The 18,892-nt window shown below is 40.2% G+C and overlaps 1 protein-coding gene across 2 annotated transcripts in view; it reads right to left on the reverse strand.

The window, feature by feature from the left end:
• sec23ip (SEC23 interacting protein) overlaps positions 1–18,892 on the reverse strand; it is an 83,131-nt gene that overhangs the window by 35,298 nt on the left and 28,941 nt on the right. For both annotated transcript variants that reach the window (XM_055646830.1, XM_055646829.1), the window contains exons 11-15: positions 18,566–18,715; positions 17,800–17,895; positions 15,207–15,422; positions 13,432–13,587; positions 3,106–3,208 (exon numbers count right to left, since the gene is read on the reverse strand). In XM_055646830.1, coding sequence (XP_055502805.1) covers positions 3,106–3,208; positions 13,432–13,587; positions 15,207–15,422; positions 17,800–17,895; positions 18,566–18,715 — 721 coding nt within the window. The remainder of the gene's footprint in view (positions 1–3,105; positions 3,209–13,431; positions 13,588–15,206; positions 15,423–17,799; positions 17,896–18,565; positions 18,716–18,892) is intronic.

The following is an 18,892-nucleotide window of genomic DNA, read 5'->3' on the forward strand; positions in this document are numbered from 1 at the left end:
CATTGTTTGGAATCAATAGTGTTGGGAAAAGTGAGAGATGGTCTGAATGAGTATTAAATTAGCGTGAAGCAATAGGTGAATACAGATGATGGAGTTCGTGAAAGCTGGTGATTGAACGGGGAAGGGTGATGTTGGGGATCATCTTTTAGACAGATAAGATAATTGAATAGTTTGAGACTTCCAACTTAACTAAATGTGACCAAAATAGCTTTTCAAGGCTTTAAATGGGGCATTTGCCTGCAGAGATGCATGGAAACAAGAATTTAATTTTAAAGAACGATGATTTTAGCAGCTGTCACTCGTCCATTTGGATACACAGTCACTATGAGCAACAGACAAGCTCATTCCAGCATCAACTATATTTTAACAGAATAATACACATCTCAGGCAACAGGGAGAGTGATAAGAATGTGGTAGAATCTGACATAATATGAATTTCTAATTATCAATATAGGATTTTGACATTTTTATTATCTATTGCATTATCATACAGTATCAGACAAAACTCCCATGAAAATATGCATGCATTTGATAACACTCCGAGGGTTTCAATAGATACTTCAGATTTTCTAGGTCAGGTTATAACAAAGAGATTGGGCGGGTTTTTTTTTTTTTTAAAAGATCTCTCCATGGAGCAAATAAAACAAAAACTATTAGGTAAGTCTAATAAATAAATCTCAAATTAGATTTTAGGAAATAGCACTTTAATAAATAGAAAATTCATGATAAAAATATTAAATTTTGATTAATAGCATTATCATTATCAGCAAGTTTAAGAAAAAACTGCAGATGCTAAAAAAATTGAAGGTAGACAAAAATAATGGAGAAACTCAGCAGGTGAGGCAGCATCTATAGAGCAAAGGAATAGGTGACGTTTCGGGTCGAGACCCTGCCTCAGACTGATGCGAAGGTGGGGGAGGGGGGGGGGGGGGGTGCAGGAAGAAGAAAGAAGAAATCACTATCAGCATTATCACAAAGTCATGCCATGAGAATGCCAAGATATGTAATAAAGCGCACGCTTGCTGTCTGACAATCTGTGACCATGGAATTAATTTTGCACTGGGCAACATATAAATACCTTGCAATTTTGCATTCCTGAACTTACCATTGTAATTGAATCAATGCAGTTTTAGAGTAAAGATATTATTGAGCATAATAATCCTAACTGGGTTACACATATTTGTCAGGGAAGGAAATATCCTGCCTTTAGTTGGTCTGAGTTAAATGTAACTTCAGGTTGCAGTAACCTGTTTGATTCTTACGTACCCACTGGAACAGCCCAGCATATAATTTACCTATATCCAGAGCTGCCAAGTTTTGTCAGAGCATTTCAGTATTCTAGTACCTGAAAATCAGTATTTTGCTGATGAAATCAGTATTTTTACACTGTGCCATTTTGCTGAAAATATTTTTAAATGTTTTTTTTTTTTTAAATGTGCAGTCATACCCATGTAAGAGTACAAGAAAGCATAACTTTGCTACCAATTGACGTCTTCTACGCACCTTACTTGACAGTGCATTGATTGCCATCTCTTTGTATCTGTTTGAATGGCTGCTTCCTGTTTTTAACACCAGATGTAGAAGCCATTTTGGAAGCATCCCTCTCCCTCCCTCGCTCCCTCTCTCTCCCCATTCCTCTCTCCCCCCTCCTCTCCCTCCCTCCACCTTTCCCTCCCACCCACCCTCTCTCTTCCTTGTTTTCTCCTTACCTCTCTTATTCCCTTCCTCCCTCTAACCCTCCCACTCTCCCTTCCTCCCCTCTCCATCCTCTGGAATTCTCTTCCTAAAGGTTACTTGGTAAATCTCAGCCTCTCTTCCGCTTTTTGAAGGATTTGTTAAAACCTGCTCCTCCAAGCTTTAGACCTTAATTAAGCCCTTATGTAATGTAAACTTTTATTTGACAATGCTTCTGGGAAGAATATTAGGACATTTTATAATATTAAAAATACTATAAAAACACATTCATCATTGTTATTTTGACAACTGCTAATCCACGGTCTCACAGCTGAGAGTGCTGCTGCATAGTCAGAACCGTTTTCACAGGATGGAAAAAAAATCTAATACTAAAGGCCATACACTGTAGCTTTAAGGTGAGAGTGGCAAAGTTTATAGGACATGTGCAGGACATCTTTTGTTTGACCCAGAGGCTAATGAGTGCCTAGAACGCATTGCTAGGGATAGTGGTTGAGGTAGATATGATCATGACTTTTAAGAGACTTTTAGATAGACAAATAGATATGCAGGGAATGGAGGGATATGAATTATGTGCAGGCAGATAAAAGGTGGTCTTGGCAACGTGTTTAGCACAGACATTGTGGGCTGAAGGGCCTGTTCGGTTTAATGTTCTATGGCTCGATCCTGACTTCCGGTGCTCTCTCTAATGCAGAAAGCAACAAGGTTCAGTGAACAAAGTGCAGTGTGTCTCCACTCCAATTTGTTTGGTGGAGGACGGGTTGGAGGGTTGATATTCACTGACATAAAGCTAATCCTCTAATTGCATTCTCCCCTTTGGTCCATCTTTGTCAATTTCTGCCTGCTTGTCTTCCTTGTTTACTGAATTGCTCCTCATCTCAAAATAAAACCAGCAACAAATTCTGACATGTATCATCTCGTCTCTTTCTGAGTCCGAGTGTGTCCGTTTCTCCGAAGGGTGTCCAAACAATATGTAGAGTTGGGAGGAAAAAAAAGTGATTAAGGGACAAAGCTGGTGATTCAAGGAATATTGCAGGTTGACCTGGAGTGAGAGTAGACCTAAATTCTGTATCCTATGAAGGCAGTACTGTGTCCTTGCCTAACAAATTGGGTGTTCTGGACATAAGAAACAATTTATAATTCAGAAAGCGAATGCGCTTTATAGGTTGTGAAAATATTGACTGTTTTAAATGGAACCACAAATGATTCTACAGGAATATTCTAAGTAATTTAACCTGCTCAAATTCAATTTTTTTTTTTTTTTGGTATAGCATTGCATTCAGATGACAATAGCATATTATATTTTAATAATAATGTTGTACACAAATTTAAATGTTACTACAGAGTTCTGAATAAAAGGACATAATTACATTTACAGATTCAAATGCAACAAATGTAAAATAACTGACTTACCAAGGTGTAGTCTCTTTCTGCCTTTGTGATGTGGTACAAGGACTGGTTTTATATCCAAATCGGTGAGAATCAAGGGTTCTATCCTGTATGCAACCGGATCCAACTGAGAAAATAAATAAGGTTTGATTATCAAGTAGCAGTTAAAACAACAGTGAAAAATTACAAATTTATCCTACAAGGGTTAATTCAATAAAATATCATTGAATTCAATATTATTTTACAGACTTACTTGAAATGAACAACTTTGTGGATTAGCAAACCCAAACCAAACCAAAGTCAATGATCACCATAATATTAATGGAAAACATTTCCCAGAGTCATTTCCACATTGGAAACCAAACACAAAACTGAACAGTTGATGCTTCGTCAACTTTTAAGCATTGTCGAAATTTTGCTTTAATTCCAAAAATGTATTCAAGACTGATGGCAGAATAACTCTGTGCTGAAGATAAACACAAAATGCTGGAGTAACTCAGCGGGACAGGCAGCATCTCTGGCGAGAAGGAATGGGTGACGTTTCGGGACCCTTCTCGACCCGAAACATTACCCATTCCTTCTCTCCAGATGGTGCCTGTCCCGCTGAGTTACTCCAGCATTTTGTGTCTGCCTTTGATTTAAACCAGCATCTATAGTTCTCTTACACAAACTCTGTGCTGAGGCTGAGATGTGAAAACCGAGTTAAACCAGTTATTACCCAAATTATGCAAGTACGATCCTAATAAAACAAACCTCTAATATATACAGATGAAAGCAAACTACTAGAAAAGCTCAGCAGGTCAAGCCGCTGCCGTAGAGAGGCAAAGTTAAAAGGTTTAAGGTCAATGGTTGCATGGGAAAGTATTATGGGAGTAGTTAGTGGCTGTACAGGAGCAAATCGGGATGTTACGAAAGGAACAATCGCTTCAGAACTCAGAAAGGTGGGGAGAGGGAACAATGTGCCTGGTTTTTAAATTTCATTGAAGGCGACAGATACTGTAGAGGATAATCTACAGTATACTGGTGCGAGGAGGAAGATGAACACAAAGGAATCTCTGCCATCTCTGTTCTGCCGGGATCTGAGCGAGGTGGGAGCAAAGTGCATGAAATAGAGCAGTTGAGGTTGAGACATGAGTGCATCCATTAGAATACAGGGGTAAGACACCAACAAAAACAGTGATGAGCAAGTTATCATTAGAACAGATACGACAGGCCAGATGAATAGAATTTAAACTTAGGAACTAAAATGGGAAGAGGTGTGGTCTAGCTCAGGAAGTCTGCAGACCCATAGATCAATATTATTTGCTGTCTTGTCCCAAGATACAAGGTCGAGAATTTAACAAAGGGAAGAAGTGTCAATGTTGTACTTTATTTCCAACAAACTTGCCGCAAAAACGGAGCTAAGCTTCAGATCTATTGGGAAGATGTTTAATCAGTGACCACTTTCCAGACCAAGTTCATCCAAACCTCAATGGCTGTGCTGCAGTTTACAGACTGACTGGGTTTAAACATAGGCATCAAGACTAAGCTCCAAGTTATCATCAATGCTTTCACTGAAGTGCATGAGAGTATTGGTCCTACACTTGTCACACATGGAAAATGTCCATAATCAATCCGTCCCTGATGCACTGCGATACCTTCTGTTAAAGTTCAAAGAATGATTTTGAAAAGTGGACCACTTCCCATATCTCAGTTGCATTTGGTTCTTGGTCCTCCAAAATATTCCAAATTAAATTTAAACTGGAGGTGGTGGAGGGAGGACTTAAGCCAGTAAGGGTTTTTGGGAAGAAATTTACCTTAAATTTAGTTGCATCTGGTTGGGTAACTATGGTAGGGTGAAGATTATTCCATGCTTTAATTGTGCGGGGGAAGAACAAATTGCTGTACACGTCTGTATTGGTAGCTGGAATCTCAAATTGGATCGAATGCACTTCTTGGCAAAGGCAGGCATCAAAGATAAAAATTACTGTCACCTTAAATCCAATCACAGCTATTGATTGATCGAAGAAAAGGGCATTGGAAGATGAAGACCTCACAAGGATTGCTTAGCAAAATTAGATGAATAAAAAAGTATTGTGTGAAGCACTAAGATCACAATGGACCTAAGTAGTTATTCTGCGCTATAAATATTTCAGTATTTTGCAATATATTTTGCTTGGAAATCTTTCTAAGTGATATGGAATGAATTGACAATACAAATCAAAGTGCCATTTCCAGAAAACTCAGCAATCTCATAAGTCACTCATATTTTAATCAAAAATCATTTTTATGTTGGGTCATGACATGTCTGGGCTAAATTGTAAACAATGGGGCAAGCAAGAGTGCATTTCCCAATTTTGTTCTCATTTGTTAGGCCCACATTTCCCACTTTGAATTATAGTTGGAACAAAGCCACAATGAATGCACTCATGAATGCACTCAATGAATAGCTCATGAAGTACTTATGAGTATTGAATCAACTTCTGTTACAAAAAAAAGAAGGAAAAAAAAAAGGATTAAGCCAGGAAAATATCATAGGCATTAAATCAACAACAGCTGACACTTACAACCACATTTAATTTGAAGAATCAGTCAAGCCACTTGAGAGAAATAATCTAAGATAGATAAACTATTATTTTATTAAAGCGGTAAATTAAAAAGAGGAAGAGTGTAACGAGTGAGGGAGTGAAATACAAACAGAGCAAATCTATGAATTAAGATCAAGGTTTTGAAGTCATTGTGCACTGACAGAGGATACAAAGTGAAAAGGACATTTCAAGAGAGAGATGGGGTGCTTTTTCTGGTTTAAAAAATACAATCCCCCACTTAAACCTGTCTTTGTTGTTTAGAAGGCAAGCCAAATCTAATAATTAAGGATTCCAGGTGACAATTTAATCACACACCATTGTTGATTTATTATTCTCCTTCCATTTCTCTTGGGCAAGGCTTAAAAACTAATCTGCAGACTGGAGTATAGAATTTGAAGATTCAGGTTGGAAAAAAAACAAATCTCAAGGTTAGCAGAAACCTTATGCCACCTAAGAAGTGCACATACACCTATTTTAGGAAAAGTGACAGCACATTAATTCCTTCAAAAACAAATCAATACTCAATGTGAACCACAAAGATAAAGACATGCAATATTCAAGTTGCAAGAATTATTTTTTCTGAGAATTGAGTATTACTTCTCCCAGATGTCATCCGAGAGAAGGTTTATACTTAAATATCTTCAGGATAGCCAATTTATTTTTATTACTGCATCACCTAAAAAGGTTAAGAACATAATCAATCCTTGCATTTCTGTGCCTACCTCTATAATTGACCACAATCCTATTTAGGTCTTTAGACATATACATTTGTTATCTATAACCTCACTCCCAGCTATCCAACTAGATTCATTTTTTAAATTCATATACTTGACATCTCTTACCCAATTTCAAATAATATCAACAGTGTAGCTGGTTTAGTTTAGTGATATAGTATGAAAACAGGCCCTTTGGCCCACCGAGTCTTTATTGACTGGCGATCACCCATACAGTAGTTCTATCCTACACACGAGGGATAATTTACAGAAGCCACCTGCAAACCTGCATGTCTTTTAAATGTGGGAGGAAACTGGACCACCTGGAGAAAACAATGTAGTCACAGGGAGAACACATTGTCTTTCAGGCAGCATCTGTAGTCAGGATTGAACCTGGGTCTCTGGCGCTGTAAGGCAGCAATTATACCACTGTGCCACAGTGCTGCCCAAAATCTATGAAGACAATTACTTCTGTGAGGACTAAGAAGTTGCAACAGCATCTTGATCAGTTGGGCAGCAGGGCTGAGGAATGGTCAACAGAGTTTAATATAGGTAAGTCGAAGGTGTGGCATTTTGAAAAGTGAAACCAGGGCAGGACTTTCAGTGAATGGCAGTGTTGTAGAGCAGAGGGATCTAGGAGGGCAGGTACATAGTTCCTTTAAAGTGATATCATAGGTAGATAGTGTAGTCAAGGCAGCTTTTGGCACATTTGGACAGGAACATGGATAGGAAAGGTTTTAAAGGATGAGCCAAACATACGCAGGTGGGACGTGAAAATAAGGCATTTTGGTCTGCATGGGCAAGTTGGGCCAAAAGGCTTGTTTCCATGCTGTATGACTCTATATTCACCCCTGAGCTGTTGCTCCCATTATACAAAACATAGAAAATGACATTGAACAGTACTCCCCTTTAATATTGGAATGTCTCAAAACAAAAATCAGGAGAAAGCAAAGCCAAAACAGGCTTTAATTTTGGCCACATGGAAATGTTAAAATAAATCTTAACAGCAGGTGGAGCGAAGGTATATGTAAAGGGTACACAGGGGCAGGGAGCAATTAAACAGCGCACCCCCAGAAGTGAGGACAGCTGGCGCAGAGCTGGCGGGGGGGGGGGGGGGGGGGGGGGGGGGGCAGAAGAACAACTCCAGGACTGTTTGGAGTCTGTAGACTGGGCAATGTTCAAGGACTCGGCAACGGACTTGAACGAATATGCCACAGTCGTTACAGACTTCATAAAGAAATGTGTGGAGGACTGCATTCCTACAAAAACCTTCCAAGTGTTTCCCAATCAGAAACCTTGGATGAACCTTGAGATTCGCACTCTCCTGAAGTCCAGACACAGGGCATTCATCTCCAATGATACAGTGGCCTACATGAAGACCAGATACGACCTTAGTAAGGCCATCAAAAAGGCCAAAAGGGACCTTCAGCTCCAAACTGGAGGACGAGACAGATGTTCGGCAGCTGTGGCGGGGCTGAATGCAATCACCTCCTACAAGGCGAAACCAGGAGGCAGCTCGAATGTCGGTGTAACATCACTCCCTGACGAGCTCAATGCGTTTTACGCAGGCTTTGACAGGGAGAATACTGATGTGCCTTCCCGATCCCCCATTCGCTGTGATGGCATTTCAGTCTCAGTCACAGAGGCCGATGTCAGGAAATCCTTCAGAGGGATGAACCCCCGAAAAGCACCTGGTCCTGATGGTATACCTGGTCGTGTTCTAAAAACCTGTGCGGACCAACTGGCGGGAGTTTTTACGGACATTTTCAACCTCTCACTTCTGAGGGCTGAGAGTCCCCACCTGCTTTAAAAGGGCATCAATTATACCGGTGCCCAAGAAGAGTAAGGTGACGTGCCTCAATGACTATCGACCAGTGGCACTAACGCCGGTGGTGATGAAGTGCTTTGAGAGGTTGATCATGGAGCAAATCAACTCCTACCTCAACTCAACAGATCAACGATGGATGCGATCTCGCTGGCCGTCCACTCTGCACTGGACCACTTGGACAACAAAAACTCATGTCAGGCTGTTATTCATTGATTACAGCTCGGCATTTAACACAATCATCCCCTCCAAACTGGTTACCAAACTCGCAGAACTGGGTCTCTGCGCATCCCTCTGCAACTGGATCCTCGACTTCCTCATCCACAGACCACAGTCTGTTCGTATTGGTGGAAATGTGTCAGCCTCGATAACAATCAGCACCGGAGCACCTCAAGGCTGCGTGCTCAGCCCCCTGCTGTACTCAAACTCTATACTCATGACTGCGTAGCGAACCACAGTGCGAACTCCATCATCAAGTTCGCTGACGACACCACTATTGTGGGGCGTATCACTGATGGGGATGAGTCAGAATATAGAAGAGAGATCGAGCAACTGTCCATATGGTGCCAGCACAATAACCTGGCCCTCAACACCAGCAAAACCAAAGAACTGATTGTGGACTTTGGAAGGAGTAGGAGTGGAACCCACAGCCCCATTTATATCAACGGGTCGATGGTTGAAAGGGTCAAGAACTTCAAATTCCTGGGCATGCACATCTCTGAAGATCTTTCCTGGTCCGAGAACACTAACGCAATTATCAAAAAAGCTCATCAGCGCCTCTACTTCCTGAGAAGATTACGGAGAGTCGGATTGTCAAGGAAGACTCTCTCTAACTTCTACAGGTGCACAGTCGAGAGCATACTGACCAGTTGCATCGTGGCTTGGTTCGGCAATTTGAGCTCCCTGGAGAGGAAAAGACTACAAAAAGTAGTAAACACTGCCCAGTCCATCATCGGCTCTGACCTTCCTTCCATCGAGGGGATTTATCGCAGTCGCTGTCTCAAAAAGGCTGGCAGTATCATCAAAGACCCACACCATGCTGGCCACACACTCATCTCCCTGCTACCTTCAGGTAGAAGGTACAGGAGCCTGAAGACTGCAACAACCAGGTTCAGGAATAGCTACTTCCCCACAGCCATCAGGCTATTAAACCTGGCTTGGACAAAACTCTGATTATTAATAACCGCTTTCTGTTATTTGCACTTTACCAGTTTATTTATTCATGTGTGTATATATTTATATGGTGGTATATGGACACATTTATCTGTTTTGTAGTAAATGCCTACTATTTTCTGTGTGCTTAAGCAAAGCAAGAATTTCATTGTCCTATACAGGGACACATGACAATAAACTCACTTGAACTTGAACTTGAGTGTAATGAAATAGCAATGGGAGGGGAGGAAGGATGGGCTGAGAACATGAAATCTTCAAAACGCAATTGAGAATTTTAGACGAGGGACTTTATGGTGGAAGCCACTGTAAAATAGCAGGAAAAAGGATGGTGGGCAAATGGAACATGAAATATGATAGGTGATGGACAACAGATGTTTGGATGAACTGACTTTAACAGATATAAAAAGGGAAATTAGACAGGGCAGCGTTGAAAGGGCAGAGTCTTTGGGTGGCAGCAAGTCAGACACATGCACAAAGATCTGAGGTATGCCAGTTTTCTTCAAATGGAAGATGCATTTTTGAATAGTTGGACAAAATTTAATTGATGAAATTTAAGTACCCTCAAATCAAATAATATAAATTTGCAATGTCCTAAAAAGGAAATTGCACCTTAAATACTGCTTCTGTATAGCAATACAATGCATCATCTGTTTTCCATTACAAAATGATATTAAATTTGACATGTAGTGCAAGTCAAGTTTTGACATACTATCACATTTAATATTACGACATATGCATTTTATTAAAATGTATCAAAGACATAACAAAAGGCTGACTGACATTGCCTACTGACTATAATTTTATGGAGGTATTGTTACAAACAGCAGCCAACGAAATATTTACTATTAATTGGTCTCAAATTGACTATAAGATGTTCAAACGGAGCAAGGAGACGGCTGAGTATACACTTGATAGAACAGTCTCCTCAGGCTTGTGATTAGCTTCCAGACCGATCTGCTGGGATTTACTAAGATTTCAAGCGTTACTACTCTTGGCATTCTGAAGTGCACTCCCAGTAGCAAAATGAAAATGAAAATGCAGAATGGCAGGTAGCGATCAAGCCTGTCAAAATAGTCTATACTCTGATTCAGAATATCTTAAATATTCTCTGTATTGACCGATTTAGTTATTCTCATTGGAAATGTAAGGGAATATATTGTAACTTCTAATTCAAATTATTCAGAGTTATCCATGGAAACCAGGATTAAAATTCACAACTTCCATTAGATTCATATATTTGACATAGATATCCTGGGAGAAGGAGTTCTTTCATTAGCTCTTTTTTGTAATTTTTTTTTTTAAAACAAGATATATACCATTCTAACATAATGATAGTCACGATTTCTCTTTTTGTGCACTTGGAAGGAATTATCTACTTTATAGTGACCTGATAGTTCACAGCAGAATCCAAATCCAATACTTTCTTTTTCATGTAAAATGTTTTCATCTAAAAAGCAATGCTCTGAACAGCAGGTGTATTTCGTGATTCAATGCAGACAAAGATCAAGATTTTGGCTCACCTTTCAAGCTACAGATCTATAATCGAGAGGCTGGTGAAGAAACACATCTGCGCCTTCCTCCCTCGCAACATGGACCCGTTGCAGTTCGCATACCGTCCGAACAGATCCATGGACGATGCGGTCTCCCAGGTTTTGCACACCGCTCTCTCTCATCTTGACAGCCAGAAGGGGGGCTACGTGAGGATGCTGTTCATAGACTTCAGTTCAGCCTGCAACACGATAGTCCCCACCAGACTGGCCGGGAAGCTACTGGAATTAGGGCTCAGGAACACCCCCCTGTGTGCCTGGGCCCTGGACTTTCTCACCGCAAGGCCCCAGGTAGTCAAGATGGGAGGGAATACATCAAAGTCCCTCACCCTGAGCACAGGATCGCCCCAGGGTTGCATCCTCAGCCCCCTATTGTACTCCCTGTACACATATGAATGTGTGGCCAGGTTCAGCTCCAACTCAATAATTAAGTTTGCTGATGACACTGTGGTGGTGGGCCTGATCTCAGACAATGATGAGAAGGCCTACCGGGAGGAGGTGGCTGATCTAGCACTCTGGTGCCAGGACAACAGCCTCCTCTTGAACATCAAAAAAACGAAGGAGCTGATCGTGGACTTTAGGAGGGCACATCATCCGAGGACGTACACTCCATTGAGGATAAATGGGGATACTGTGGATAGGGTGAGCTGTTATAAATATCTGGGAGTCCACATCTCTGAGGATATGACATGGACATCACACGCCTCAGCACTCGTAAGTAAGGCAAGGCAGCGCCTTTACCACCTCAGGCAATTGAAGAAATTCAGAGTGTCTCCGAGGATCCTCCAGTGCTTCTACTTAGCAGCTGTGGAAAGCATCTTGTCCGCATATATTACCATCAGGTTTGGGAATTGCTCTGCCCAGGACAAGAAGGCTCTGCAGAGAGTAGTGCATTCGGCCGAAGGCACTATGGGAACTTCACTCGCCCCCCTGCAGGAACTATACATCAGGAGGTGCAACTCCAGAGCCAATAAAATCACGGGAGACCCCTTCCACCCATGCAACGGACTGTTCCAGTTGCTACGGTCAGGCAAACGCCTCCGTTGCCATGCTGTGAGAATGGAGAGGTTGAGAAGGAGTTTCTTCCCAGAGGCCATTGGGACTGTAAACTCCTATCTCACCAGGGACTAACTTTACTGAACGTTTTTCCTTCCAATATTTAATATGTAAAAGAATATGTGTGTGTTTATGATTGTGTTTATAATTTGTTTGGTTGTTTGTTTGTTTGTCTTTTTGCACAAGTCCGCGAGCATTGCCACTTTCATTTCACTGCACATCTCGTTTGTGTATGTGACGAATAAACTTGACTTGACTTGATAATAGTTCAGTAATAATAAAATTAGTTGATCGTTTGGAGTGCGACACCTTACATTGGTCCAATCCTTTAAAAATAACAACCAAATCTGTGTACAGATTACATCATTATTCATAATCCTCCGGATAATTAAAACTGTTCAAACCTATGAATGCTCCCAATAATACATTTCAAGTTGTAAAGAAATTGGATACATTTACAGGTTTCTTAATGGTTGTATAGTCTACCGTAGCTGATGTTAACTATATAGAGAAAATAGGATGGCCTTAGTTCTCTTCATCACAGTGGTTAATAACAAGGAGAAAAAGCATTAGAGTAATCAACAGGAGGAAGTATTGGAAAAGACTTGTAGAAAACCTTTTACAGTCAGGGAGCAGAGGTCATAGCATGAAAAGAACATAAAATAACAATTTAATATAATAATATGCGTTGGCATTTTGCGATAAAGAAGGGGGTGGTGTTATGTCTCTTGAAGATATAGATCCTTGTTCCCACTCTAGCCACTGGTGAAGTCTTGTGGAGATTAACCAATGTTGTTCCTGTGTTTCAAATTTCACTGGACCTTAATTTGTACATGTGACAATAAAATGAACTTGAAACCTTGACCTTGTTTAAGAAGAGAAAGAGGGATAATCCAGGAAATTATACTGAGAGCCTCACATCTGTTGCAGGGAATCTGTCGGAGAGGAATTACTCATATTTGGGAGGAAAACAGCCAATTAGGAATAATCAGTATGGTGTTGCCCAGGGCACGTTATCTTACAAACGGTGGAGTTTTTGGATTGTTTTCTCTTGACCATCGGAGGTTGAGGGGAGACCCAATAGAAGATTTTAAAATGATGAGAGGCAAGATAGGGTAGACGGTCAGAATGTTCTTCCCCAGTGGAAATATCAAATAATTAATGGAGGTCATAGCTACAAGATGAGAGGAGGAACCTTTAACGATGATCTGCAGGAGAAGTTTATTTTTACACAGAATGGAACATGCTGACAAGGGTTACGGTGGGAGCAAACACAACAGTAATGTTGAAAGGACTTTTAGCTGGCACAGTACTATGCAGAGAATGTAAGGATATGGATCCTGTGTAGGCAGAAAGGATTAGTTTAATTTGGCAGCAAGTTTGGCACAGACATGGTTAACTGCTCCAATGCTATGCTCTTATATGTTCAAAGTGACTTTAAAGCTCAGTTCACAATAAGTTAAACTTACTGGATGATAGATATTGAAAAATCCCTTGCAGGTTGGTAGTCTGTAGTTTTCATCAATTTTCTCCAGCCCACGCACTGTGAGAAACATACCGACGGGAGAACCCAAGGCAAAGAAGTTGTCTGGCTCAAAATCCAAGCCATGATAAGCCACGGAAACCTGAGAATAAAAAGCAACACACCAATGAATGGCAAAATGAAATCTAAACAGCAAAATCCTCGGTAACTCAAACGTTGAATTATTGTTATAACTGGTAAAAAATATATACAAATAAACATGAGAGACCCTGTATCTAGACAACATTACTGTCCACCTACATCAAGTGGTCCCAACCTGGGGCAAATTTACCCCAACTAGCCAGAATCACCACCCGTGGTCTTCCACACCTGTACTTACATCGACCAGATGGGCTGGCAGTGCAGGTCTTCTGCAGTGTTAACTTCAGTGACATGGTCTTGATGGCATGAGGATTTCCAGCAATTCAGTGGGAACCCCTGGCCTCAAAATGCCTCTGGCAGCTCGCAATGCTAGCTTAGATGTGGAGAGGATGTCTCCACTAGTGGGAGAGTCTAGGACCAGAGGCCATGGTCTCAGAATAAAAGGACATACCTTTAGAAAGGAGACGAGAAGGAATTTCATTAGTCAGAGGGTGGTGAATCTGTGGAATTCATTGCCTCAGAAGGTTGTGGAGGCCAAGTCTGTGGATATTTTTAAGGTGGAGATTGATTGGTAATGGTGTTAGGGGTTATGGGGAGAAGGCAGGAGAATGGAGTTGAGAGGGAAAGATACCATCAGTCAAGAATGAAAAACTGAGAAGATGCGATAGACCAGATAGCCTAATTCTGCTCTTACAACTTATGATGATGCTCAGCACGAAGCTTTGTCAACTGCGAAGGAAGTTACACATTTTAAATGTCTCAAACAGCAACATAATTAAAATTGAATTAAAAAATGTATGGAAATTAAAGCTAGAAACAAAAAAAAACATTAGTCAAATAACGTTTTTAGTATGTAACATGTTAGTGGCAGCTATATATTTGGCATACAATGAGTATCCAGGGAGGTCTGAGATACTCCATGAAGACCACGCAATCAACTTGTTTCACACTATCTGTACAGGAGCCGCAGACTTACTTCCATCCATGCTTGAAACTACTGGCCAAAGCTGATCTACTCCTGAATTTACATTACTAAAGTGTATATGGGTGGATAGTTCCAGAACAAGTTTATAAAAAGCAAAACAATTTCCATAAATTAGTGCGAGGTCCACACTATATTAAAAGGACTAAAGGGACTCGCTCGAATGCTGTCCCCTGCCATTGGTTGTAGTGTGAATTTGGGAGCAGTGCTATTGGCCAGGTCTTATCGGAGGTTATTTCAACAGCTGATTTCTACTTGTATAAAACCATATGGTAGTTCATGTACAAGAGGCGTGCACCGATGGGCACGAGTGAGCCTTTTTCTGTTCTACTGGGGAGATCCTTGAACCTGTTCCTTTGTAACAGATGCTTCCTTGAATATGACATTGGTGGGAATGGGGGCCAAAGTTTAGAAAAAGTTACTATTAAATCGAATCAATTCAGGAGGAACAGCAAACTTTCAGAATTTACCATAGAATGAAGTACATGCAAACATCTTCAGTTTAGATTTTAACAGCTGCAAGGGAAACCTAAAAGGATGCCCATTCACAGACACCCACACAATCATCTTATATGTTTTTACTCAGTGTCCAAAAAAAAAATCCAACTGCCAAACTCAAGCTTTAAATTTTCCTTTACCTGGCCAGCACCAGCTTCAAAATGGTCATAATGCACTTTGACAGATGAAATGGCGGTTCCACCATATGATAGTACTCTCTTCAACGTGCCCTGCTTTTCTGCAGCTAATGAGCCTGTGTTGACAGCTTCCTCCTTGCTCTTTTGTGATGCCTCTTGCTGTGTTTTCTTCAGGGCTTCTAGTGCTGCCTTCTTCTCCATTGCAGCTTTTTTCTTTGCCTTTTGAAATAAGGAAGAAAAAAAAATTCAACACACCAATTTTTTTATTTCTAACAATCCCAGTGAACACAGTTGAGGTGGAAATAAAGCATATACTAAAATTGATTCACTAGTAAACTCAGTAAACATTCCTTTCAATTGCGTTACCTGCTTAACAATGATGTGTTTTTCCCCGTTTTTTTTTTTTAAGTGAAGCAGTGTGAAATTGTGAGCAACAGTGATAGGATGAGAATTTTTATACTGACGAATTGTAATGTTTATGTTGGCCTAAAATAGGACACCTTGATAGTGTCCTCTGTGATGTTCAAAGGAAAGACTCTGAACTCTTGAAGTTATGCAGCAGGGTTTCTGGAAACTTTTTCAACGTAAAATAAACTTTGTTGGTCAATTTTTGGGAGTGTTTGGGTGGACCGTGTTCAGTGATGCAAGAATGGATTCTGAAAAAATCTCTGAAAAAATATTCTGGGGGGGGGGGGGGGGGGGGGGGGGGGGGGGGGGGGGGGGGGGGGGGGGGGGGGGGGAATTACCTAATTATTTAATAGGCATTCAAATCTCAAACTTGGTCTTCAACTCAAGAAATCAAAAATTGGAGAGTAGCAGTTCAAGTCATAACACAAGATAATCGTCAAATGTGTTATGCAGACAACTATATTAAAAAGAAAATCCATCAAGCAGACAAAATACAAGAGGAAATTGCAAAAATTAATTAGCCCTTTGCCCCATATCAACAAAGCCAGTGACACATTTATTTATTGGTGCTTTTCTGCTTAATTTAGTCCCAAAAAAACTGAGGCACATGAAATTGTTTTTATTTGCTAATTACAGCAGAACTGTTGGCATAGAGGTCACAAATTTGAACCCTCCAACTGCTTTTCAAATATTGACAACACTCATACAGTGCATAGGAAATTGAACAGATTACACAAAATATTAGTTTTAAACAACATCAAATCCAAGATAAAAATTTGGCCACATATGCGGAATTTATTGCCTGCCTGCGTGTACGAATACGTTTGGCTCTGCAACAAAATTTGGACTAAATGATTTATGTTTAATTGGTCTCAATTTTTCCCCAGTTTCTGTCATACTAGTGCTACTTGTTTCAATTAAAAATAAAAAACACATTTGATGACGTTAAACACAGCACCACTGTTTTTTTAAGGGATGCTGAGCAAAAAGAATGACATTGGAAAGACATACAGTTCAAATTCACAAAACGGACCACTTAAAAGTTCAACCAGTCTGGTTTGAAAGAACAAAATCGTCTAACTCAATAATTGTGTGAGTCAGTTTAAAATTAGTTTCATGTTACAACCACAATGGATGAAGAGGATGATTTACACAAGGCACTTTCAAACTTAAGCACAAAGCAAGCTGCTACATATCATAGTTTGAGTCATAGTAAACCTATATCATCAGAAGACAACCTCCCTCCAGTGGGATCCTGTTCTGCTAAACTCCATACTCTATCATGGACAGAATGATTTGCAAGTATGGCAAAATTAACCATCTATTTCCTATGACTGGGAAGGATGTGTTGACATTTGATAAGATGATACAGTTAATGTAGGAGGAACATTTGCTGGCATTGGGCCTGTGCTCACTGGGGGGGGGGGGGGGGGGGGGGGGGGGGGGGGGGGGGAGATCATTAATACCCATAGAATAGTGAAAGGTCTCATTGGGGTGGATGTGGAGAGGATGTTTCCAGTTGTGGGAGAGTCTAGGACCAGAAGGTACAGCCTCAGAACAAAATGGCAGACCTTTCAAATGGAGATGGAGGAATTTCTTTAGCCAGAGGGTGTTGAATCTGTGGAATTCATTGCCACAGGTGGCTGTGGCTGTCATATGGTATTTCTAAAGTGGTGATTGATAGGTGCTTATTTAGTAATGGCATCAAAGATTGGGGTTGAGGGGGGAAAATAAATCAGCCACGATCAAACGGCAGAGCACTTAATGGGTCAAATGTACTGATTCTGCTCCTATCTTTTGGTCTTATGACCTTGTAACAATAATGCCTGATCCATTTTCAGAACCACGAGCAATGTTTGTGACACATCAGATAGCAAGTGCCTGTGGATTATTCACCCTTGGCAGACAATGACCACATTCTATCAGTATCATTGTTTAACAATGGGAATCAGAAACGTTATCCACTGCAGTCCTTGCTGCATCCTGCCTCTATAAACCAAACAAAAGAATAATCTGAATAATGAAAACAGTGCAAAATGCAGTACCCATGTTTCTTTTAAATATTATTTATATTAGTTTTTGATTCTCTTTCACAGATGCAGACATGGCATTCAGAAGAACAGAATTATTTTAAATTGCTGATTGCTAAGGCATTGCATTTCAAGCACCTTTCTGGAAATGAAGCTACCTGTTCATTTGCTTTCTCTTTTACAAAATTGGTAATTTTCTTTCTTGGTCCAAGAGGGATCCCCATTTCCTTCAAGTCATCCACCGTACACATGAGCTAAAAACCAAATGAAGCAAAGAATATATTGATTGAGCTGGCGAAGACACACAAAACATTATTCCATCTTTTTCCAGAGATTGAATTTACTACGGCAGCACTACTAATAAGCAATACTTGTCCTTAATAAGAACAGTATAAGGTGTAATACTAGAGAGAGATTCAGTGGAAAGAAGAGTAACTTTACATTCAACAAAAAGAGGAACAACTGTGAGGCACAAGAGACTACAGATGCTGGAATATTCAGCAAAACCCAAAATGCTGGAGGGACTCAGCAGGTCAGGCACCAGATGGGGAAGGAAGAGATCTTTGAATCTCTCTATATCATTAAAAGTTGATCTGCAAAGGTCAAGCTTACACTAGATAATATTTAAACAGAATATACTTTTATACTTTACTTTATTGTCATTGTAGTGGTGCATACAACAAAATGCAGGCGCACTGACTGAGCGGAGCACAGATGTACAAGATAAAAAATAACAATAAAACAGCAAAAACGTGAGAAAAATAAAAATTGTTCATACACTCATATGCACACACAGATTCACACATGGCTCAATATAACTACTTGACTCAAAAAACATAGACGTTTTGATTAGAAACTGTACTAAATTATTTTTGGTCCAGGAAAAAATAAAATCCTTATAATATATTAAACTGAAAAACTTACCAATGATTCCATGTCTATTTTTTCTTTTTCCAAAGTGGCAAGGTACTCAGAGAGACTGAGTGATTCCAATGCTTCTGATAAGGACAGGAATTCATCCTCTTGTTCATCCTTCAGTTCATTGAAATCTTCAACATCATGACAGTTCTGGTCCTTCAATTGAACATCAAACATGGGAGTTTACATACAAAATAAACATTCCGATCTAACTAGGGTAAAAATAGACAACCAGGAAAACATTTATCTATATTTAATGCAGAGAATTAGAATATCAAATAAGAAAGAACACTATTACTTGGATTATCTCCGGCACCTCTCTCCCCTTTCTTG

Source organism: Leucoraja erinacea, chromosome 15, assembly GCF_028641065.1.
Source record: "Leucoraja erinacea ecotype New England chromosome 15, Leri_hhj_1, whole genome shotgun sequence".
Taxonomy (NCBI): domain Eukaryota; kingdom Metazoa; phylum Chordata; class Chondrichthyes; order Rajiformes; family Rajidae; genus Leucoraja; species Leucoraja erinaceus.